This window comes from Salmo salar, chromosome ssa12, assembly GCF_905237065.1.
Source record: "Salmo salar chromosome ssa12, Ssal_v3.1, whole genome shotgun sequence".
In the NCBI taxonomy this organism is placed as follows: Eukaryota; Metazoa; Chordata; class Actinopteri; order Salmoniformes; family Salmonidae; genus Salmo; species Salmo salar.
The window spans coordinates 60183375-60207718 of NC_059453.1; the positions used below are offsets into that span (position 1 = coordinate 60183375).

The window sequence follows — 24344 nt, forward strand, 5'->3', positions numbered from 1 at the left end:
AGAGGGGATCTACTACTTCAAGATCACTCGCTGCTTCTCAGATACTCTGTATATTTTCCATCACCATCATAGAGAACAGATAGATTCTAGGCACCGAGAGTTTTTGTTGATACGATGTCACTCCTCTGCTTCCCCACACATTTCTTTTTTTAGTCATCTCGTGGCTAGGTGCTAATAATGAGGACTGGATCCAGTACATAACAGCCCAGCCGCCAATCAGCCGCTCGTTAGTGGGCTCCCATCTGTTCTCCCCCACCTGGCCTCAAAGAGAGCAGAGAGGGAGTAGGGGAAGAGGCAGAGGGTCCAGCAGGGCTCAGGGCCCCCGGGGCTACTCCATGGGAGGCTAACATCCATGTGTGGTGGTAGTGTAAGCCCCTCATTATGTTGCCTCCTCCGTCGCTGACATTTCTTCAATCCAGTGTACATCTCCCACAATATCCCATATTATAATGCACACAATCACTTTTTTTTGTGTGTCAACGTTAATAGATATAAGAAAGTAGGCTTGTATTGCATCTTCTTCCTGCACTGTCAAGTAATGTGCTGGTGGATAGAAATCGGATGACGAGCAACGACTGAATATTCAGATCTATGTTATCGATGAAAAGTATAATTCATCTCAACATTGGTTCCATTGATGGAAGAAGTATAAACTATTGCATTGCACTTACTTACAGAGACATTTTTCAAAGTCTAAGAAAATTAGATGATCCATGACTTTCCTTGGTGCTTATCGTCTACTGGTCTAATGGGTCCTCAGATCCTCAAAAGGTTATACAGCTGCACCATCGAGAGCATCCTGACTGGTTGCATCACAGCCTGGTATGGCAACTGCTCGGCCTCCGACCACAAGGCTCTACAGGTAGTGCGTACGGCCCAGTACATCACTGGGGCCAAGCTTCCTGCCATCCAGGACCTCTTTACCAGGCGGTGTCAAAGGAAGGCCTCATGAAGCTGGTTGAGAGAATGCCAAGAGTGTAAAAAGCTGTCATCAAGGCAAAGGGTGGCTACTTTTGAAGAATCTCAAATATAAAATATATTTTGATTTGTTTAACACTTTTGGTTACTACATGATTCCATATGTGTTATTTCAAAATGTTGATGTCTTCACTATTATTCTACAATGTAGAAAATAGTAAAAATAAAGAAAAACCCTTGAATGAGTAGGTGTGTCCAAACTTTTGACTGGTGCTGTACATATTACCTCAATTACCTCGACTAATCTCTACCCCCCACATTGACTCGGTACAGGTGCCCCCTGTATATAGCCTCGTTATTGTTATTTTATTGTTACTGCTATTTTTTTTTAACTTCAGTTTATTTAATAAATATATGTGACAAACAAAATGTGATTTGATTTGAATAGATTAAATCCACAACAAGAGCTAACTTTCAACAAATGCATTTACAATACTGCAGGCAGTTATAGTTTCATTAGCTTTATTACATAAATGGCTTAAAATATATTTAAAAAAACAAGTTGTGATTTAAAATCTGACAAAAACCATCCCAGGAAAATCTGTGATGTGAAGAGAAGCACTCTTTGTCGTGACAATAAAACAAAAACAAAGGATTTGGTCTTAAAGGGCAACTCCGCCACTTTTTAACCTCATATTAATTATCTCCAGCACCAATCCAGTATCTACATCTGTGAATACTGTGTATTTTTGATGACATCATCAAAGGTTAAAACGTTGTTTTTTTTAACAGTGATTTTTAAACTTTGACATTCGAGGTGAAGTGGGGTGCAAGAAAATACCCTCCCGCTTGCTTACTTTTAATCCTACCATGTGATGTCAGAGAGAAGCATTTTTTAGAACCTTTTTTCTAATCGTTTTAACCACAGATCGCTTTCACATATGTAGACAATGGTACTGGAGAAAATGAATATGAGGTTGAAAAGTGGCAGAGTTTCCCTTCAAGACTTCTAACGATCAAACTTACTAAGAGTTTAACAACTTGGTGATATAAAACCCCTTAGCACCAACACTAGAGGAGAAAGTTGGTGTAGAAACATTACACTGCATAGTCCTGATTTCCACCGCAATTCAAATTAAACCTCTGATCTCACAGAAGTTCCGAATTAAGATCCAAACATGTGAAAGGTCCCTAGATGACACATAGCCTAGGTTATTTTTGGGTAAAATACTTTTCAGACTATGAGAAGGAAAGAGAAAGTGTGTTGAAAATCAGCAGACAACCATTAACAGTGAGCATCCTGCTTACTAAAGTAGGTTTACATTTAAACTGACCATAGACTAGCCACGGCACCAACGAGCACAGTCAGGCACACACACACAGTGACAGCATCCTGTCATAACGCAGCTGGTGGCTGACAGACCATCCCCAGAGGGACCATCTGCTCTCCACAGCATCCCATCATATACACGCAACACTTTAAAACCAATAGCATCGTGCTGAGCGAGGAATGATTATCAGATACTTGCTGCTCCCGAAACACTACAGAATGTAAGAATTCAATATGTATGTGGTCTTTCAGAGACACCAACCACAGAGTACATTATTTACAAAAAGCCTGTATTAAGTATTGTATTTCAATACTTAATTGCTGCTCCCGTAGCATGGCTCAGTAGGCCTACTTCCATGTGCTTTCTTGTCACGTTAACTTCCTAACGTTGATTGTATGGTTGAGCTTTGCTGATTCCGTTCATCCCTCAAGCTCACATACCTTAATGAGGAATAAAATAGAACTCCATATTTGGTGACCTGTTCTTTACATGTATGACTAGTTTGTTATTGTACCATGTTCAATGCTTATCATTCAACTGGCTCAACTAAAGCTGCACTTTTTTCTCTCTCAACTTGATAGGACATAACCGAAAAGCATGCGCATGGCAACCATTTCTCTACATTCATCGTGTGACAATATCTTCATTTAATACAATTATGAAACCATTCAGATCTTTGTAACACTTTGTAACTAAACTCTGATTCAAACTGTCTCAAAGAAAGTGGTATCTTAGTCAGTGGGTCAAGGAAGAAGTTAGCATTCACTCTTAGATGTGTAGTACGTGTACAAATAAATACAGCAACCAGAACCAATTCAGTTTTTCTCCAAGTCCTTGAATCCATTGAGAGGTGTGCAATCTTCCAACTCTGAGCATCTCTGTCTCTAGATACAACTACTGTGTTACTGCAGCTCGCTTCCCAGTCCCACCAAGTCTTTGGGCACAAATGTCATTCCCCACATCATACTGGACAGATAACTGTAGGTGAACAGTTCACAGGGAGTAACTCAGTGTCACAGAGTGGGGTCAGGTCAGAGGTTAGACTTAGGTCCACTGTTGACTGGGATGGCCCTGAGCTCAGTCCGCATGCACAGGTACTCTCCAATCACGGCCATCAGAGCCATGCAGGCCACGTTGACCAGCCACCAGGACAGGGCCGCCGGGAGGTGGGCATTGTAGATCCAACAGCCTATCATGTGGAAGAAGTGCACAGTGACAGTGAAGTCCAGACACTGCTTCCCTCGGCGGATGAAGAACCACAGGCCCAGGGCACTGACGAAACAGGGAGACAGATGCACGATGAAGGACAACATGACTCAAAACAGGTTGGTCTTTCAATTGAAGTGCGTGTAAATGTAAAAAAAGTGTTTCATTCATAGCTCATAGTTAGGTAAAATTACCAAACATTAAAGGGATACTTCGGGAATTTGACAATGAGGCCCTTTATCTACTTCCCGAGTCAGATGAACTCATGGATACTATTTGTATGTCTCGGTGTCTAGTGTGAAGGAAGTTTGAGGTAGTTTCGCAAGCCAATGCTATCTAGCATTAACGCAATAACTGGAAGTCTATAGTATCTAGTAGCATGCTTCCAGTCATTGCGCTAACACTAGTTAGCAATTGCTCTAGCGCTAGTTAGCAACTTCCTTCAAACTGCATGCAGAGACATAAAAATGGTATCGACGACTTCATCTGACTCTGGGGAAGTAGATAAAGTATCCCTTTAAGATTGTAGTCTATTATAGAGCATAATGGATTATTGACCTCATAATAAGCCAGTCTTTCATCAATGGTACATGACTGGACTTCTTCATACCAAAGTGTTGAGTGAAAATGTAGCACTCAGATTTAGGCTAGGGAGCCAAATAAAAAATGCATATTTTGACCAATGGGTAAAATAATGTTAATTGTGTAGATACTCCTCTAAGAAAACGAAATGGTCCAAACCTCATGTCTCTATCATAAAAAGTTATTGGAGTTTTTACCCTTGTAGGATGGCCAACATTAGGGTGACTAAATCAATTGAGACTAGGCAAATAAATGGTCAAAAATCTGGAAAATAGCATTGCGTCACCTAGGCTGGACACTGTGCGACAGGCTCACCGTTGAATTCATCTTTCTTCTCAAATCCGGAGGACGTAAAACAATTCAAAGGTAAGATAGATATCTATTTTGAGACAAGATGTAGTATTTTTATATTTTACTAGACGTTTTCATATTCATGCGAAATTCCTGTTCTTTTAAGAAGATTCATCACAAAATCTCTGTGAAACGTCAATGAAGCACTGAGCGTACCGTAAGTTCTTTATTTTCAAAGCCTTTCACATTTAATTCAGCACGTCATGCTAATTTAGCTTTTTGCGACCAACGGAAACAACTTTGCAGATGACCACAACAACATGTAAAAGCCTCAAAAACTCCCTGCGAGAAAGCGCGCCGCTCTGTCAAAAAAGCTCCAATGTATTAGCTTACGAAATCTGACTTTTTGGATATAATGTTAATGATATGTTAGAGAAGGACTTCGCTGAACAATCCAGAACATTAATAATCATATTTATCTTGGTAAAATGCATTTTATAACATAAGGAAGTGAAATTTCATCACCAAATCTCACTTTCACCCAGAGTGGTTGGACAACATGGCCTCTGCAGAAGTCAGGGCATTCATACTTCTTGCACTTTGAGGAGCAGAGCTACTGCCAAGGAAGGGAGTTTGTGTTTATACACGACATACCGCCCTCACCTACCATCATCCAATCATGTCAATGTGGAGCTATACGGAGCCCTCCGCATTGTCGCAACGCAGACTTTGATTTGGCCTCCGCAGTCCCTCGGAGGCTCCCATTTGCGTCACACGTACGGAGCCGTATCAAGCATAAATCAGCTTTTAGGCCTATTCACTTACCAGGTAAGCGAGTTCAAGATGAATGCCATCATTGAGAGTCTGCCCTGCATTGTTGCAAAACCAAGAACCTGCAAGCATAGAGCCGTGTTATGAATCAGTCCACTGTCAACTCGAAAGACAATAAATAAAAAAACATCTAGGACACACCTCATAACTGAAGATCTGGTCCAGCGATCTGTTGGTTTGTACGAGACTGTCCACTCCAGCTAGCACAGACCCAGAAAGCTGTAGTAGATACATTGCATCAACACAATCTGGGACAAGATGAGGACCGGGTCCCAGATGTAGCTGCGGAAATGACTGCCCATTCCAACGCTTAAGGAGGGGACACAGGGAACCCCGAGCAGCTGAAAATGAGTGCAAGGCTACTCCTCTGATGTATAGGGAGTCAGTGACTCAAGACCTGAAATGAAATGGCAGACATTTCACAGATCCATTTCAATTGAGTTAGCTAGCTAGTACATGACGACCTAGCTAACTAGCTCTTAGCTGTTATAAGCATTATTCTAGTTGGCTAGTTAGGCTAACAACATTGCTAGGCTTACTTGCCAACGAACTAGCTAACTAAGTGACAAACTCGTGTTTTACATGTCCTCTGGTAAAAAAAAATGTTTAGCTACTTGATGGCTGACCGACATTGGTTGACTGGCTTGCTAGCAGTACGTCAACAACTGGTTGATAGCGTCCTAGCTAGCTTTCCGGAAGATACCGACCCCACAATTTCGCTTGTTTACACTGATTGAGCTGCACTGAGGTCGGAACGCAATCATCATTAAGACACCTTTGGAGCTGGAGAGAGATATGAATTGTAAAACGTACCTCAATACAGGGATGGCATATGCCATGTACTTACTCAATGTTACGATTTCACACTGCTCCATCGAGAAGATCTAAATACTGCTCGTTTTTTCCAGAATACAGCCCTTTTCGTCATCATGCTAGCTACCAGTAGTCATTATGGAATGGCATGTTGTGTTGAACAACATAGAAACACTAGTAGTATTCCAATCTTCTCCGTGGAGCAGTGTGGATAAAGGTAGAATTTGGAGTACAGTGGCATATCGCATCCTTGCATTGAGGTACGTTTTCCAACCCCATATCTTGCGCTGGCTCCATTGTGTCTTAATGTTACCACGATGGCTTTCCGAGCTCAGTGTAAACAAGCAGAAGGTAGGGTCGGTATCTTCTGCCTGGCAACCTAGCTAGCTAACGTCGCTAGCTACCTACCTAACATACCTACTGCTAACAAGCCAGCTAGTTATTATTGATTTTTACAAAGCATCGCCTACTTTTACTGATGTTCAATATCGAATTGGAGTGTGAGATATCCAAAAGTACAACAGACATTATATCCCACCATAAAGTTACGAGATAACGTGGAGCTGATGACGAATAACAGAAAACAGCAACACAATCGAAGCGGAAGAGATGTTCCTCTATAAACTTCATTTCACACGAAAAGTGTGTTGTATCTGGAATGGGAAGGGAAATCCGGCTATTTGAAAAATGATTGAAAAAAAGGTTGAATAAAAACGTTATTTTTTCACTGCTTTTGGCTGCCGAGGTTATTACTTCTGGTGTTAGGATTTTTTTTAAAGCCCTTTACAAGTTGCAGTAATGTATTTCATTCTTCTGAGACTTTTATTTTGACACATTCCTAGATCTCACATTTCTTTCCTCCTTTTCTCCCACTTTACTGGATGGGCCCTGAAAGTTTGCTTGGCCAAGAGGAAACAAATGAAAGTTTCTAGCGATCAACACTGTGAAAAAATATTAGGTAGGTATCCAAGACAATGCCATATCAACGTTTTGAAACAATTACCGTTCCTTAAATGCTTTGCTTACTTCTCACCCACTCCACTCATAAGTCATGTAAAAAAAGTTAGAATGACAGCTGTTACTAAATTAATCCTATCGATCACTGCGGATCTGCGTTATAGGCTATTCTATTCATTCACAATTGTCTGATTTTGGATTGCTCTTAAATTAATGAAGACACAGTTACAGATAGTATGAACCTATCACAAGGCATATAACTCTGGGGCCTCTTAAACAGTGCGAATTTACCAAATATACCCCAAAACATGCGTGTGACAGTTTTTAGCATTTGGTTTATTAGCATTTTGTTTATCTTTGCATTCTAAAATAATTAGAAACAGGCATCTATTTCCTAGGCTGTATTATTTCATATCAAATCAAATTGTATCAGTCACATGCGCCGAATACAACGGTGTAGTAGACCTTTCAGTGAAATGCTTACTTATGAGCTCCTAACCAACAATGCACTTTCAAAAAATACGGATAAGAATAAGAGATAAAAGTAACAAGTAATTAAAGAGCAGCAGTAAAATAACAATAGCGACACTATATACAGGGGGGTACGATTACAGAGTCAATGTTCGGAGGCACCGGTTAGTTGAGGTAGTATGTACATGTGTAGGTAGAGTTCTTAAAGTGACTATGCATAGATGACAACAGAGAGTAGCACTGGTGTATGGGGGGGGGGGGCACTGCAAATAGTCTGGGTAGCTATTTGACTAGATGTTCAGGAGTCTTATGGCTTGGGGGTAAAAGCTATTTAGAAGCCTCTTGGACCTAGAGTTGGTGCTCCGGTTCCGCTTGCCATACGGTAGCAGAGAGAACAGTCTATGACTAGGGTGGCTGGAGTCTTTGACAATTTTTAGGGCCGGAAGCCCCAGTGATGTACTGGGCCGTTCGCACTACCCTCTGTAGTGCCTTGCGGTCGGAAGCCGAGCAGTTGCCATACCAGGCAGTGATGCAACCAGTCAGGATGCTCTCGGTGGTGCAGCTGTAGAACCTTTTGAGGATCTGAGGACCCATACCAAATCTTTTCAGTCTACTGAGGGGGAATAGGTTTTGTTGTGCCCTCTTCACAACTGTCATGGTGTGCTTGGACCATGTTAGTTTGTTGGTGATGTGGACACCAAGGAACTTGAAGCTCTCAACCTGCTCCACTGCAGCCCCGTTGATGAGAATGGGGGCGTCCCAGGGTCCTTAGCTTATTGATGAGCTTTGAGGGCACTATGGTGTTGAACGCTGAGCTGTAGTCAACGAATAGCATTCTCACATAGGTGTTCCTTTTGTCCAGGTGGGAAAGGGCAGTGTGGAGTGCAATAGAGATTGCATCATCTGTGGATCTGTTGGGGAGGTATGCAAATTGGAGTGGGTCTAGGGTTTCTGGGATAATGGTGTTGATGTGAGTCATGACCAGCCTTTCAAAGCACTTCATGGCTACAGCCGTGAGTGCTATGGGTCGGTAGTTGTTTAGTCAGGTTACCTTAGTGTTCTTGGGCACAGAGACTTTGGTGGTCTGCTTAAAACATGTTGGTATTACAGACTCAGACAGGGAGAGGTTGAAAATATCAGTGAAGACACTTGCCAGTAGGTCAGCGCATGCTTACAGTACACGTCCTGGTAATCCGTCTGGCCCTGTGAATGTTGACCTGTTTAAGGTCTTACTCACATCGGCTGCAGAGAGCGTGATCACACAGTCTTCCGGAACAGCTGGTGCTCTCATGCATGTTTCAGTGTTATTTGCCTCAAAGTGAGCATAGAAGTAGTTTAGCTCATGTCACTGGGCAGCTCTCGGCTGTGCTTCCCTTTGTAGTCTGTAATGGTTTGCAAGCCCTGCCACATCCAACGAGCGTCAGAGCCGGTGTAGTACGATTCGATCTTAGTCCTGTATTGATGCTTTGCCTGTTTGATGGTTTTTCGGAGGGCATAGCGGGATTTCTTATAAGCTTCCGGGTTAGAGTCCTGCTCCTTGAAAGTGGCAGCTCTTGCCTTTAGCTCAGTGCGGAAAACTCTCTCGGTAAGTAGTGTGGTCCACAGCTTATCATGAGATACACTACCTCAGGCGAGCAATAGCTTGAGACTTCCTTAGATATTGTGCACCAGCTGTTGTTTACAAAAATACATAGACTGCCTTGTCTTACCAGACGCCGCTGTTCTATCCTGCCGGTGCATCGTATAACCAGCCAGCTGTATGTTGATGTTGTCGTCGTTCAGCCACGACTCCGTGAAGCATAAGATGTTACAGTTTTTAATGTCCCGTTGGTAGTTTAATCTTCCGCGTAACTCGTCGATTTTATTGTCCAAAGATTGCACGTTTGCTAGCAGAATGGAGGGAACTGGGGGTTTATTCAATCACCAACAAATTCTCAGAAGGCAGCCCAACCTTCGGCCTCACTTTCTCCGCCACCTCTTCATACAGATCACTGGGATCGGGGCCTGTTCCTGAGGAAGCAGTATATCCTTTGCGTTGAGCTCGTCACAGTCGTGAAAGGAAAAAAAGGATTCTGCTAGTCCGTGGTGAGTAATTGTAGTCCTAATGTCTAGAAGTTATTTTCGGTCATAAGATACAGTAGCGGCAACATTATGTATAAAATAAGTAAAGAAATAAGTTATGAACTAACAAAAAACAATCGGCTGGGGGCACGTAAAACATCTGTCATCTTTTCCGGCGCCATCTCCATGATCATTGCAGAATAAATTCCTCACATTTTCTGGGATGGTTTCATTCATGCTCATGAGGTAGCCTATAGGCCTACAACAAGTTAGGATACAATTCTTCCTGTCTCTTGTTTAATTGGACCCACCTCACAGAAGTATTGTATATAGATGAGTAGTGGTGATATTAGCATGTAAATCTTGGTGGGGCAAACTCAAAAATAATTTTTTAGATGCATGCCATAGCTCATATGGCTGACCATATCTCCCTGGCATATTACATAATTTATGCCGCAGCATATAAGGCATTTTTGGACTGACCTTGTTGTGCGCGTTGCAGTCCTTCTTCGGCAAATTTTGTCATCAAAGAAAGAGACATTTTTACAATTCCGAGTTGGATGACCGTTCAAAACGTATTTTCCCAGTCTGAGCGTGTTTATTCCGACTTCCCAGTTGCAATGCTTGCGTTTAGCCACCGATTCCTTCCAAACAACTCATTGTTGAATTTGCGATTTCCAACTTGTTGTGTAATGTTTATGTCCAATGGCCGATGAGCACCGATACGTTTTAGCTATAATTGATCATTATTTCTCTTCATATGACAAGGATTAAAAAGGATTTGCCAGTAGATTGTCTACTTGATTGATGATTATGACTACTAGCTAAGATTTTGAAAGTAAGATGTAGCTTTGATAAGTCCAATCAAAGCTACTGTAGATATAACGTGATTATACGTCATTTTATCTGTGGCCAATGACCTTGAGCCTTCTTGGAAGGGCACTTCTAATCTAAGTCTTTGGACTGACCCAAGGACTCACATTCTTGGGCTGCAGTCCAAACACTTTAAAGATATACCCCATCCTCTCAGCCCTCAAATTAAGTGGACACTTCTGATGACATCTGTATACACTTGCAGGGCGAGGGAGGAAGGAATGATTTTTAAACAGACCGCTCTTGCCCGGAAATTCGACACTCATTCATTCCGCGATGATTGTGTTTTCGGCCACCGGTAGCTTGTGGGTGCTTTATATGCTCTACAGTCATTTATGATTGCATGTGTACTTATATTAACTATACAATTATTAATATATGCCTACTGTATGATAGCTAGCAAATGAATTAGCTAACTAACGTTAGCCTGCCTAGCTGGAACTTCTGAAGGAAAATGTTTTATTTCTACAATTTCCAAAAGATAACCAAACAAAAACATATTTACTTTTTACGAGACACGTTTATGCCGTCATGTGCATTAGTAGCACAATTTACATTCATTTTTACTTACACTTGTATGTTGACTTCTCCATTGATGTTGTTTTTAAGTTTTGGCAGACTTTTCTTCGCGGATGTGCAATCGTCGCAAATTGAATTATGGGGAGTTTTAGGCCCGGAGTGAACATAATTGTACACTCGCAAACTCAACAAAAAACGGGGGCTGAGGGGCTTACGTTGCAAACTTCCCTTGCTTGGCTAATCATTTGGACCGCCCTCCAAGGTGGTATCGGGGATTCCCCGAAGGGCATAAGGGCTCGCCCCACCCGCCCTGAATGGCGGGTCGCCACTGTAGATGAGCCATTTAAAGTATTTTGCTCTATGCCATCTGATCCGGAGCGTAGTTTAATAACTGTAGAACAGACAATTATAGGCTACTTCTAAGTCTGAATACTGTAATTTCAAATTTCTCAAGTAGACAATATTTCATTTCTAAACATAATAAATATTTATATAACCTTTGCAGAATAAATTCCTCACCTTTTCTGGCCATTATGGGTTCATATTCCCAAAGTATCCTACAACAAATACCATGCGCATCTCTCATTTAATTGGGCCTATTAGATAGGCTATTATTTAAAGTATTTTGCTCTATGAATAAGATAGAGAACGTGGTTTATTACATACCGTATAATTTAACAGGTGAACTGACAGTATTTTTTTGCATTGAAGTGTATATGGCCACCACTGTAAGTAGACAATGTTTCAGAATTCGCAGGCAGTGCAGCATATAGGTTCAAGGAAAAAGTCAATACAAAACATTAGACACTAACAAATTATCAAACGATCTGTTTACAGGTCCTCAACAATATGAAATAGATTTTGTCCTTCTGAAACATTTTGTTTGTCAGATAGCCGAGGCCTACAGCAAATGTCACTGCAAAAGTTTAACATTCTGCCATCAAACCTCCAAAGACATTTGATCAAGTTTGCCATTGCTATTTCCTTTAGAAACTGTCTCGGCCTAATTCTAATACTTCCAAAGTATACAAAAAATAGGGGCCTTATTGTCACCATAAAAGGTGAATGATGGGCATTTTTCAGGTGAAGTTATAATGCTCGTTCACGCGCGCACAGTTTCACAATGCCGGGATTCATCCAATGGCATTGAGGAGTATACCACCTCAGTCACCGGCTTCATCAATAAGTGCATTGATGACGTCATCACCACAGTGACCGTACATGCATATCCCAACCAGAAGCCATGGATTACAGCTGTTCCAGACGACTGTGTGATCACGCTCTCCTTAGCCGATGTGAGCAAGACTTTTAAACAGGTCAACATTCACAAGGCCGCAGGGCCAGACGGATTACCAGGACGTGTACTCAGAGCATGTGCGGACTACCTGGCAAGTGTCTTCACTTACATTTTCAACCTCTCTCTGACCGAGTCTGTAATACCTACATGTTTCTAGCAGACCACCATAGTCCCTGTGCCCAAAAAAGCAAAGGTAACCTGCCTAAATGATTACCGCCCCATAGCACTCATGTCGGTAGCCATGAAGTGCTTTGAAAGGCTGGTCATGGCTCACATCAACACCATCATCCCGGAAACCCCACTCCAATTCGCCTACTGCCCCAACAGATCCACATACGACGCAATCTCAATCTCACTCACCTGGGAAAAAGGAACACCTATGTGAGAATGCTGTTCATTGACTACAGCTCAGCGTTCAACACCGTAGTGCCCACAAAGCTCATCATTACGCTCAGGACCCTCAGACTAAACACCTCCCTCTGCAACTGGATCCTGGACTTCCTGATGGGCCACCCCCCAGGTGTTAAGGGTAGGCAACAACACATCTGCCACGCTGATCCTCAACACGGGGGCCCTTCAGGGATATGTGCTTAATAGTTTCTACCCCCAAGCCATAAGACTGCTGAACAATGAATCAAATGGCCACCCGGACTATTTACATTGACACCCACCCCCTTTGTTTTTACACTGCTGCTACTCTACTCGCTGTTTATTATCTATGCATAGTCACTTTACCCCTACCTACATGTACAAATTACCTCGACTAACCTGTACCCCCGCACATTGACTCGGTACCGGTACACCTTGTATATAGCCTCATTATTGTTATAAAAAAATGTATTACATTATTTTACTTTTGTTTATTTAGTAGATATTTTCTTCACTCTATTTTCTTAACTGCATTGTTGTTTAAGGGCTTGTAAGTAAGCATTTCACGGTAAGGTCTACACCCGTTGTATTCGGCACACGTGACAAATTAAATTTGATTTGATTTGACGGGGCTGATTTATAACAGGAAACATGCCTATGTATGCTGTGTGCCAAATATAAATCTCAATATTTTTGTATGTGCGCAGTCTTTTAAGAAATGGTGCATGCAGATATTTAGTGTGAAATTGACGCAACAGTTATAAATGAGGCCCCAATTAACTCCCGAAACAGTGACTAGGCATTGGGCTGGGAAGTTGGCAAGTTGTACAAGATAGAGGTTGAAGTTCAGTTTCTGTTAGAGAAAAAGAACTACCGTGACCTAGAGAAACATTACTTACATTACTTCAATACTAGGCTACTTGGGGTAAGACAACAAAAACTCTCACAAACACTTAATAATATTTTATATTCTCATCTGTATGTTTGATCATTGCACATGTTCTTCTCTACATAGGGAGTACTGACTGGCTAGCATGCTTAGAGCACACACGTGTGTGACGGTGCTATGTCGTCTCTCAGACAAGTTTGTGCTTCAATGGGTCAACATCTACAGGAAGATAGCATGTGTGCAACCTGCAGTGGGTAAGAAAGTGATAGATTAAAGTGATGCTACAAAGGTTTTGTATACTATTAAGCCAGAAGTTTTGAAAGTAGAGCTCCAGAGCCAAAAAGGGTCCCAAAAATTGGGCACAATTGTGTACACGCCACATACATGTAACTGCCTAAATAAAGGAAACACTTGAGTAAATGACGGATACAAAGTATATTGAAAGCAGGTGCTTCCACACAGGCTTGGTTCCTGAGTTAATTAAGCCATTAAAACATCCCATCATGCTTATGTAACCGGTGCTGTTCTGCACCGCTGTACCTCTGCGTTGTGTGATTGATTGAGACTAAAGACATGGACTTCGGAGATCAGGTTGTTTTAATATATCAGAATTCTCTCTCACATTTGTCGAAAACAAATATGTTCTGCCAATCGTCACCTCTTTCTACAACAGACGCACAATACACAACAACTGACAACAATTGACTTGGATCAGTTGAGAAGCTAGCCATCATTCACACATACAATACCTTAGCTAGCTAGTAACCACATGTTGAATTCAGAATGTTAATATCATCCTAAAAATTACAATTGCATCAACAATACCATACACTTATGAGTAACCTCTAAATATACAACATTATTCATGAACGAAACACTGTGTGTCATGATTTTGTGCATAAAGGAATCTAACTTTTCTGAAGACGACAGAAAAAGCGTGCCTACCTTTCCTAGTGCATCAAAATTATTTCAGCATGGCAAAATGTAAATATGCGCTCCCCTATTCCCAGGATGCAGGCATGCATAGTAACAAATCAACATGCTATATTAATATCTGAACCTGGTGAAATTCACAAAGTATTTGAACAACTGTTACACTTAGGGTCATGTATAAAAAAAAGGGTAGCGCTATCTGGAATCCTTACCCTACCCCTAACCTTAACCCCTAACCATAACCCTAACCATTTTAAATTTCAACTTCAATGGGGTAGGGAAATCCCAAGGATTCTGGATAGCAAGGACCCTATCCAGTGTGTGTGCGTCTCAGTCATCAGATTTCAACCCAATTTAACACTTATGGGAGATTCTGGAACAGCGTCTGAGACAGAAATTTCCAACACCAAATGATGGAATTTATCATGGAAGAATGGTGTCGCATCCCTCCAATAGAGTTCCAGACACTTGTAGAATCTATGTCAAGGCGCATTGAAGCTGTTCTGGCAGCTCTGGTGGCTCGTGGTGACCCAAAGCCCCCAACTTTATGTTGGCGTTTCCTTTATTTTGGCAGTTACCTGGACATGTATATCACATCATTGTTCTCGAGTCCTGCAGCGTGTGCATAAAGAGAGTAAAAACAAAACTGTGTTGTGCACGTGCTCTGTGGTGTGCACTGAGCAGACTTGGGCCCGCCATGCAACCTCATTGGACAATACTGGGCTGACCTGATCCCGCCTCCCACTTTTAGTTTGCAACCTCATTGGATATCATTCCACCTGCCAATCAATTTTCCATCATGTTCAGTTGGTTACCACTAGTTACCACAGCCACAAATTCAAGAAAACTCAGTCAAATTCTGTCAACAATCAGCCCCTTGAAAAAAAAAAAATGCCCGTTCCAAATTTGCCAGAAGATACCGACCCTACCGCTATGCTAGTTTACACTGAGCTGCACTGAGGTTGGAACGCAATCATGGTTACATTAAGATGTGGTGCTGGTGCGAGATATGGGTCGGAAAACCCAAATTTGACCTTTATCCACTCTGCTCTATTGAGAAGATTTATATACTGCTAGTTTTCCCGGAAAGCTGCCCTTTTTGCCCTCTTGTTAGCTAGCAGTAGCCACCGTGGCCATTTTGGAATGTCAGTGTCAGCCAATCAGCTCCTTTGTTGTTCAACACGACTCACCATTCCATTATGGCTGCTGTGGCTAATGGTAGCTAGCATGAGGACGAAAAGGGCAGTTTTCTGGGAAAACTAGCAGTATTTCAGTCTTCTCGATGGAGCTGTGTGAATAAAGGTAACATTTGGAGTAGAGTGGCATATCCCATCCCTGCATTGAGGTAGGTTTTCCGACCCATATCTCGCGTCGGCTCCATGGTGTCTTAATGTAACCATGATTGCATTCCGACCTCAGTGCAGCTCAGTGTAAACAAGCGTAATGGTAGCGACGGCATCTTCTGGATAGTTCCAAATGATCCAGCAACTAAAGAAATGTGATGTATGCTCTCTGTCCAATTTGTGGAATGGGATAGGCATGATATCCTAATATTACATTTTTATTCTCAAAATTAGAAACATGGTAGACTAAATTATTAACAGTTTTATCGTTTTACAAGCTGCCTTCCCCGGGCGAGAAAGCCAAAGTTTGTCCAGCGAACAGAAATCACCTGTCAATTTGATCATGCGATTACAGATAATCCTGAATGATGAGTGAGAAAGTTACGGGTGGTCAAAGATCATACCCCCAAGACATGCTAACCTCCCTGTTATTGTTAATGGTGAGAGGTTAGCATGTCTTGGGGGTATGATCTTTGACCCTCTGCAACTTTCTCACTCATCATGATTCACAATTCATACAGGATTATCCGTAATCATGGGAGTATCCACATTCATTTAGAAGTGTTACAAAAACACTGTATATTCTATTCTTATTTACAATAAAAGTGACTCCAAAATGACAGAATACATTATTTACCATTGGGCACAACATAATCCGAAACACAACCAAAACAAACTACAAATGCACCCATCAAGTTTGTAGAGTCACAAGCTTGATGTAGGCATCGCGTGCTAGCAATATGGGACCAAATACTTCAAATACTTTTCACTACTCTAATACACTATAAGTGCATTTGTCCAAATACTTATGACACCTTCAAATGGGTGGACTAGATGTACTGTTTCCTCGTAGGAAACATTTGATCACAAATCCAAAATGGTGGAGTATAGAGCCGAATAAAACGTTTTAGCTCCACTGTCCAAATAAATAAGTAGGGGAATGTATAAAAGTGTGGAAAACCACACTACAGGCTGATCCAACTTTGATGTAATGTCATTAAAACAAGTCAAAATGAGGCTCAGTAGTGTGTGTGGCCTCCACGTGCCTGTATGACCTCCCTACAACGCCTGGGCATGCTCCTGACGAGGTGGCAGATGGTCTCCTGAGGGATCTCCTCCCAGACCTGGACTAAAGCATCCGCCAACTCCTGGACAGTCTGTGGTGCAACGTGACGTTGGTGGATGGAGCGAGACATGATGTACCAGATGTGCTCAATTGGATTCAGGTCTGGGGAACGGGCGGGCCAGTCCATAGCATCAATGCCTTCCTCTTGCAGGAACTGCTGACACACTCCAGCCACATGAGGTCTAGCATTGTCTTGCATTAGGAGGAACCCAGGGCCAACCGCACCAGCATATCATCTCACAAGGGGTCTGAGGATCTCATCTCGGTACCTAATGGCAGTCAGGCTACCTCTGGCGAGCACATGGAGGGCTGTGCGGCCCCCCAAAGAAATGCCACCCCACACCATGACTGACCCACCGCCAAACCGGTCATGCTGGAGGATGTTGCAGGCAGCAGAACGTTCTCCACGGTGTCTCCAGACTCTGTCACGTCTGTCACGTGCTCAGTGTGAACCTGCTTTCATCTGTGAAGAGCACAGGGCGTCAGTGGCGAATTTGCAAATCTTGGTGTTCTCTGGCAAATGCCAAATGTCCTGCACGGTGTTGGGCTGTAAGCACAACCCCCACCTGTGGACGTCGGGCCCTCATACCACCCTCATGGAGTCTGTTTCTGACCGTTTGAGCAGACACATGCACATTTGTGGCCTGTTGGAGGTCATTTTGCAGGGCTCTGGCAGTGCTCCTCCTTGCACAAAGGCGGAGGTAGCGGTCCTGCTGCTGGGTTGTTGCCCTCCTACGGCCTCCTCCACGTCTCCTGATGTACTGGCCTGTCTCCTGGTAGCGCCTCCATGCTCTGGACACTACGCTGACAGACACAGCAAACCTTCTTGCCACAGCTCGCATTGATGTGCCATCCTGGATGAGCTGCACTACCTGAGCCACTTGTGTGGGTTGTAGACTCCGTCTCATGCTACCACTAGAGTGAAAGCACCGCCAGCATTCAAAAGTGACCAAAACATCAGCCAGGAAGCATAGGAACTGAGAAGTGGTCTGTGGTCCCCACCTGCAGAACCACTCCTTTATTGGGGGTGTCTTGCTAATTGCCTATAATTTCCACCTGTTGTCTATTCCATTTGCACAACAGCATGTGAAATTTATTGTCAATCAGTGTTGCTTCCTAAGTGGACAGTTTAATTTCACAGAAATGTGATTGACTTGGAGTTACATTGTGTTGTTTAAGTGTTCCCTTTATTTTTTTGAGCAGTGTATATATGAATTTGTGGATGTCCATCATTCATTTTGCATGATGATGTGTTATGTCCTCCAATTCGCATGATATGTTACGAATTCCAATATGTAGAATTTGAAAATGCGCGTTCACTAAGTATTGCGTGCCTTTCTCCAACAGGAGAAGATTACAGATGGTGTATTATGAGCCGTACATTGACACATCAAGTCCAGAACGGAAGGTTTAAAAAATACTGACATAGTTTTCTTTCTCCGTTCATTCACTTTAAAAGACGTCATATCCCTCTGGAAGCTCCGAAAGCACATTACATTGACCAAACTTTTGTCCTTGTCAATACAGATGATGTTTTATGTGTGACTATCTTTCTTTTATCTTGACTTTCCCACGTTTTCCATTTACTGAAACGCCTGTGTCTCACCAGGGCTATGAAGCAGCCACAGTCTACCTCCTTATATCTTGTCCTTTTAAATTGTAACTAAATTGCATGAAGCGCAAAATCCCTTGTTTGATCCCATGTTGTTTCGGTGTGCTTCTTAGGCCAAGTGAGATGGAAGACGTGTAGACCAGCTCCCTTTTTGACAGCCAAGCCCAACCGCGCCCTCATAGATGAGCCGATTACCCTAGAGGGACGTCACCTCCCCCCTCACTCACCTATTACGGTGTGTGCCCGCATGCATAACGAGGACGGTGACCTGTGGGAAGCGTTTTCTCACTACAACACAGATGGGAGGGGTGTCGTCAACTGTGAGTCACGTGACCGAGCTACAGTATGCAGGGGCTGGGAATCTGATAGCAAATTGTTTTATTTGAACTATTATACTCTCCTCTTAGACTATCTCACCCTCTCTTCATTCTCCCTCCCCTAATCCTCTTCTCCTCACAGTGACCAGGGATGAGTCTGTAGGGGGCTCCTATGTGGGCTGTGAGCCCATGGGACTATTCTGGGCCCTGCAGCCTGCACCTGGAGAGAGAGAGGGTCTGAGGTGGGAACAGGGATAATAGTTAACAAATCATGCAAAGCCATGGATGGACACATTGAATATGATTCAGAGACACATGCTTTTGATCAACAAAGTCAATCAACACCAAATATATTTTTTAAAGGGATAGTTAATAAAAAATAATACAATTATATATATATTGGTCGAGGAGGGGTTCGATACAGTCTTTGTTTTGTATGCAAAGCCCATGACAGTGACAGTTTCATCTGTATTTTCCCACAGGCTGCGGAAGAAAAACGTTGAGACTCCGTACTCTGTACAGTTGTCCTTATTAGAGGGTCACATTCCGGTTCCATCCAGTCATGGTTCCAACAAGGAGCAGCGACAGAGAGGGGGACAGGAGCTGGCTGCAGTGACTGTGGAACGCTGGTACATGGCACCAGGGGTCCGGAGAATAGAGATCCGGCAGAACAGAGTAGTGGGGACCTTGTTCTTACCCCCAGGTTTTTTTTTAATTTTTATTGTACATATCAAATCATATTTAGAATCTTCGATTATAGCACAATATATATTACAGAGGGTCTTTACACAAAGTATTATGACTGAGACTTTTTTTCCAAATGCTCAGAGTATTTGGTGTTCTCTGTTGTTGCCTCCATAGGTCCAGGTCCATTCCCAGCCATGGTGGACCTGTGGGGTATGGGCGGGGGGCTGATAGAGTACCGCTCAGCCTTGTTTGCTTCCCGAGGCTTTGCCAGTCTCTCCCTGGCCTACTTTGGCCATAAAGACATCCCTGGTCCACTCAACACTATCAATGTGGGAGATGCCTACTTCAAGGTAATAAGGTAGTAGTGCTATGTTTCAAAGTACCAAGGTGATTCACCCCTGTATGTACCTAACATTCTGGCACCTGAGCAAAACTTTATTTTCTCCTTGTTTTCACCATGGGCATTGACAGACTGCGTTCCAGTTTCTCCAGGACCACCCCCAGGTGTGTGGGGACAGGGTGGGGATCATGGGCCTCTCGTTCGGGGTCTACCTGGCTCTGCGAATCGCCACTCAGATTGATGTCAATGTAAGTCTGGCCATACAACCAACCCCCTGAAGCGGTCATCTGAATTATTGTTTACCAGTCATCAAACAACTATTAGCCTTGGAAATATGAAATCATGTTTATACCTCTTGTGTTGTGATCAAGAGCTGTTATGTCTGATGTAGCCTGAGGTGGAATGACAAGAATTTGGGCAAATAAGAAAGTAGAGACTAAAGGCTATATTCGAATATGAAAGGCCTATTAGTATGATGAGTAATATGAGTCTCCTTGTAGGACTGCATCTGGTTTGAAATACCTGATATTCCCATTCACAAATTTTTTCTCCCTCAGCCCAGGTGTGTGATCGGAGTCAATGGTCCAATAGGAAATATCAACAAACTCTCGGACAGCGACGGCATGACAAAAAGCTTTGAAGGGTTAGTTACCATGCAAACGTATAACAGAAATAAGGTTTGAGAATGAGAGTATGCCTGAAAAGATGACTTGACTGGAACTAAATGAGGTAATTCTCAATCTATTGTGTTATTGCTTAAATAGGGATGCTGCTCTTTTCTTATCCCACCCACTGTTATATTATGTTATAGGGATCAGAAGCACTGGAGTTACGATGAAGAGGGCTACGTCAGTTTCAGAGAAGTGTCCATGCCCAACAACATTCCACATGAGAACAAAGCAAATGTACGACCCTGAGTGACCCTCTCAAATATTGATAGGGTCAAGAACCCCCTCCAGCCAGCTGCACAGAATTGTAAAACAAATATTTTCAAGCAGAACATATTTTATTTCGAGAATCGGTGCGAGGAGTACTTGTGCATCTTTTGTGGCAATTAATGTAGAATTTGATTCAGAGGGTTACCGGTACATTAGCCTCGTCAAGGACCAGGCTTCCCTAATTGGAAAGGAGGAGTGACAACAACTTGATTTGGAGATATTGCTACACAAGACTACCTGTACATCTACAAAAATATCATGTATCTGTGCAGGTTGAAAACCTGTGCTGCCCCCTACTGTACATTGTGGGTGAAGACGACTTGAGCTGTGCAGCTATTGAGAACGCAGATGAGGTAGGCCTACTTCATGGGATTTCCTTACCATTAAACTGCAATATGGCATACTATGGTAGTATATACAGTTACGGCCAAATATATTGGCACCCTTGCACATTTCTTAAATAAGTGCTTATTTCTTCTAAAATAACTTTAATTAAAAAAAAATACTGGGTCACCATTACATTGTTATTGTATTTTCAACATTTCAGAACCACTTTTATTTTTGTAAACTTAAGTTTACAATTTTAATTGAGAAAATAAAGGCAAATGGTATGGGCATAATTATTGGCATCCCGGACCTAGTACTTGGTTGAACAGCCTTTGGCCAAGATAACTGCAGACAAATGCTTCTTGTAGCCATCATTGAGCTTTGTGCACCTTTCTACTGTCAATTTGGGGCCACTTTTTAGTAGAAAACTTCAATATTTGAGGGGTGCCTTCCACCAACTGCTGTTTTCTGGACTCTTATCTTGCCACTGCAGAACAGTCCAGCATCTCTTCTTAACCATTCCTGGGTACTTTTTGATGTGTGTTTGGGGTCGTTGTCCTGCTGGAAGAACCACAACCTTCAATGATGCCTTGTGCACGTTCAAGGCCTCCAGTACCAGAGGCAGCAAAGCAACTCCACAGCATTATCAAACCTCCCCATGGTTGATTGTAGGGAGGGTGTTCATCTCATTGAATGCTTCATTTGGTCATCAGTAAACACAGCGCTGATTTGTATTGCCAAAGCGCTCTAATTTTGTTTCATTGGTCCACAGAACACTTCCCCCAGAATTTTGGTTTATTTTGCATGCAGTTATCTTGGCCAAACGTCTATGCAACCAAGCACTAGCTCCTGGGTGCCAATAATTTTCTCCATGCCATGTTTTTATTTTCTTTACAAAATAAATGTGGTTCTGCAATGTTGAAAATCCAATAACAAGGTGTGACGTCCAATTTTTATTTTTTTCAATTTCAACTTATTTTAGAAGAAATTGGGAATTATTTTTTTAAAGTACAAGGGTGCCAATACATTTGGCCACAAATGTGTCCTAATCATAGCTGCTGAGAGTGATAACTTTTCCAATGTCGAAGTCAAAAGTCGTGACCAGTTGAATGAACAGATATTTCCTTGGTTTTCAGATTGAGAAGAAGATTAAAGATGCTGGTAAATCCCACCTGTTCACCCGCCTGTCATACCCCGGTGCTGGTCACCTGATTGAGCCGCCATACACCCCCAACGCCCGAGCCTCCATGTGGACCACACAACCCAAGAAACGTGGGTGGTCCTCTCCTCCCATACACACTTTCACCTCTCTTTCATATTTAGTTTGTCATGCCAGTTATGACCTTGTTTTCAGTGATACTTTTTTACAAATAGTCATGATTGTATCCTAAAATGATAATCATACTTTGAAAGATTTGTCTTGAAGTATATTTATCAGTCCTTTATTCTTGATTTATATATCCACTTACATGCACTAACATATTTATTCAAATTTAAAGGGTTTCCAAATAAGGGTATTTGACAAAATGGTAATAGACATTATAATTAACATATAGTATCTCAGAAATGAGAGAACTACATTGTGATTTGTATTTTCAGGTTATTTTCCATGCTGTCCTATTGTTTTTCCATATAGTGATCACTCTCTGGGGAGGGCACCTGGTACCCCATGCTGCCGCCCAAGAGGACGCCTGGAAGAGGACCCTGGAATTTATGGAACGCCATCTAAGGGGAAAGGAATACAAATAGCCTTTTGACCACTCTGGGATAGAACGGTCCATCTCACATGCATCACTCCTCAATGCAAGACTCAAAACTCACACAACTGTCCAAATTCAAGTGGACTCAATGTTTTCTTTTACTATTTTCACGATACAGATGTTTATGTAAGCATCTATGTATTGTTGTCATTGATTTGTTTGATTTTTATAAACACAATTATTATACCATAATAAAATCAATATAATGTAAACAAAGTAGCTTTATCATCATTACATCATCTTTATATGAGAGGATTACACAGTATGTATGTGTGTTTTGCTGGTCACACACAGACACTCGCTCAAGTCTTCCACTTTACATTGTGTCACTAATGGTGGTGATCCGTGCTGAAGAGATCATGGCACGTTGACGTCATCATGGCGATCAGAGCGATAAACTCTTGGAAGTCGATCTCCAGGTCTCCGTTCTGGTCCAGGTCTGCAAACAGCTCATCCAGAGTCTCTTTCTTTTGGATATTCTTAAAAGAGACAAGAACAGTCAACTGTGAAGAGTAATCTGTGTCTGATTAGAATTTGTGTCAGGTTATTGAGTTAAAAATGTCCTATAGGCCCATACATGCTTATAACAAGTAATAAAGCATTCACCTGCAGGCTTTAAGTAAAGTGTAATAATCTAATAATCATAGAATACGCATCTAAATCATTGCAATCAGCAGTTTAATATAATTCATTATTGTATCATTTTTTAATTCCTACAGAAGGCTGAAAAAACATTCCTCTTTTTCTAGTTGGATGTAGACCAGTGGTATAACCCCATGATGACACACTCCAGCCTGTACGGCTCTGGTCAAAAGTAGTGCACTATATAGGGAATACACTCTTAGAAAAAAGGGTATTCGGCTGTCCCCATATGAGAACCCTTTTTGGTTCCAGTTAGAAATAACCCTTTTGGGTTCCATGTAGAACCCTTTCCACTGAGGGTAATTTCTACCCTGGAACCAAAAAGGGTTCTTCAAAGGGCTATCCTAGACCTAGATGTTGACAGTCAAATAATTATTTTAGGTTCTAGATAGCACCTTTTTTCTTAAGAGGGTAGGGTTCCATTTGGGATACAGACAGAGAGTGCCTCACAATTATGAAGTGACTCATCTCATGTTGACAGTCAAAGAATTCTTTTAGGTTCTAGATAGCACCTTTTTTCCTAAGAGGGTAGGGTTCCACTTGGGATACAGACAGAGAGTGCCTCACAATTATGAAGTGACTCATCTCATTATTGATAAGATCTTTGAGCTCTGCCTTCTTCAGCTTGCACTTAAAGCCCGAGTATTTATGGAACACATGGATGATGGCGATCATGGCACTCTCTAGCTCTGACATGCTCTGCTCAGTTCTCTGTCAGGAACACAGAACCATATAATTACATTTAGAACATTCCAGGCACAGAACAGACACAGCAAGCATAAATCACCTTTCAAATCTATGTTTAAAATGCCCAATGCAGTCAAAAATGTGGTTTTTCTGTGTTTTATACAGTACAAAACATTAGAAACACCTTCCTAATATTGAGTTTGCTCTCAGAACAGCCTTAATTT

At 42.1% G+C, this 24344-nt stretch overlaps 3 protein-coding genes across 8 annotated transcripts; 1 reads left to right on the plus strand and 2 right to left on the minus strand.

The window, feature by feature from the left end:
- Nucleotides 1-1423: 1423 nt before the first annotated feature.
- On the minus strand, nt 1424-6000 carry LOC106565403 (protein SYS1 homolog). Its single transcript, XM_014132494.2, is given in 4 exon segments — nt 1424-3521; nt 5154-5221; nt 5301-5365; nt 5368-6000. Coding segments are annotated over 4 exon segments (468 nt in total). The 5' UTR covers nt 5462-6000; the 3' UTR covers nt 1424-3280.
- An 801-nt stretch (nt 6001-6801) lies between these two features.
- On the plus strand, nt 6802-23003 carry LOC106565402 (acyl-coenzyme A thioesterase 1). 6 transcript variants are annotated; one of them, XM_014132485.2, is made up of 13 exons: nt 6824-6930; nt 9388-9485; nt 13535-13662; nt 18536-18742; nt 18882-18981; nt 19222-19442; nt 19601-19776; nt 19898-20014; nt 20324-20409; nt 20578-20671; nt 20977-21057; nt 22168-22303; nt 22668-23003. In XM_014132485.2, the coding sequence occupies exons 3-13, from the start codon at nt 13554-13556 to the stop codon at nt 22778-22780; spliced, it is 1440 nt and encodes a 479-aa protein (XP_013987960.2). In that variant the 5' UTR covers nt 6824-6930; nt 9388-9485; nt 13535-13553; the 3' UTR covers nt 22781-23003. The 6 variants fall into 6 exon arrangements, with proteins under 6 accessions (XP_013987963.2, XP_013987959.2, XP_013987960.2 ...); XM_014132488.2 differs by lacking the exon at nt 13535-13662 and having other exon boundaries at nt 6802-6930; XM_014132484.2 differs by lacking the exon at nt 9388-9485 and having other exon boundaries at nt 6814-6930.
- LOC106565404 (protein S100-B) lies at nt 22866-24140 on the minus strand. Its single transcript, XM_014132496.2, has 2 exons — nt 24001-24140; nt 22866-23270 (listed from the first exon to the last, which is right to left on the minus strand). Exons 1-2 carry the CDS (start codon nt 24127-24129, stop codon nt 23121-23123), a joined length of 279 nt encoding a protein of 92 aa, XP_013987971.1. The 5' UTR covers nt 24130-24140; the 3' UTR covers nt 22866-23120.
- Nucleotides 24141-24344: the final 204 nt, after the last annotated feature.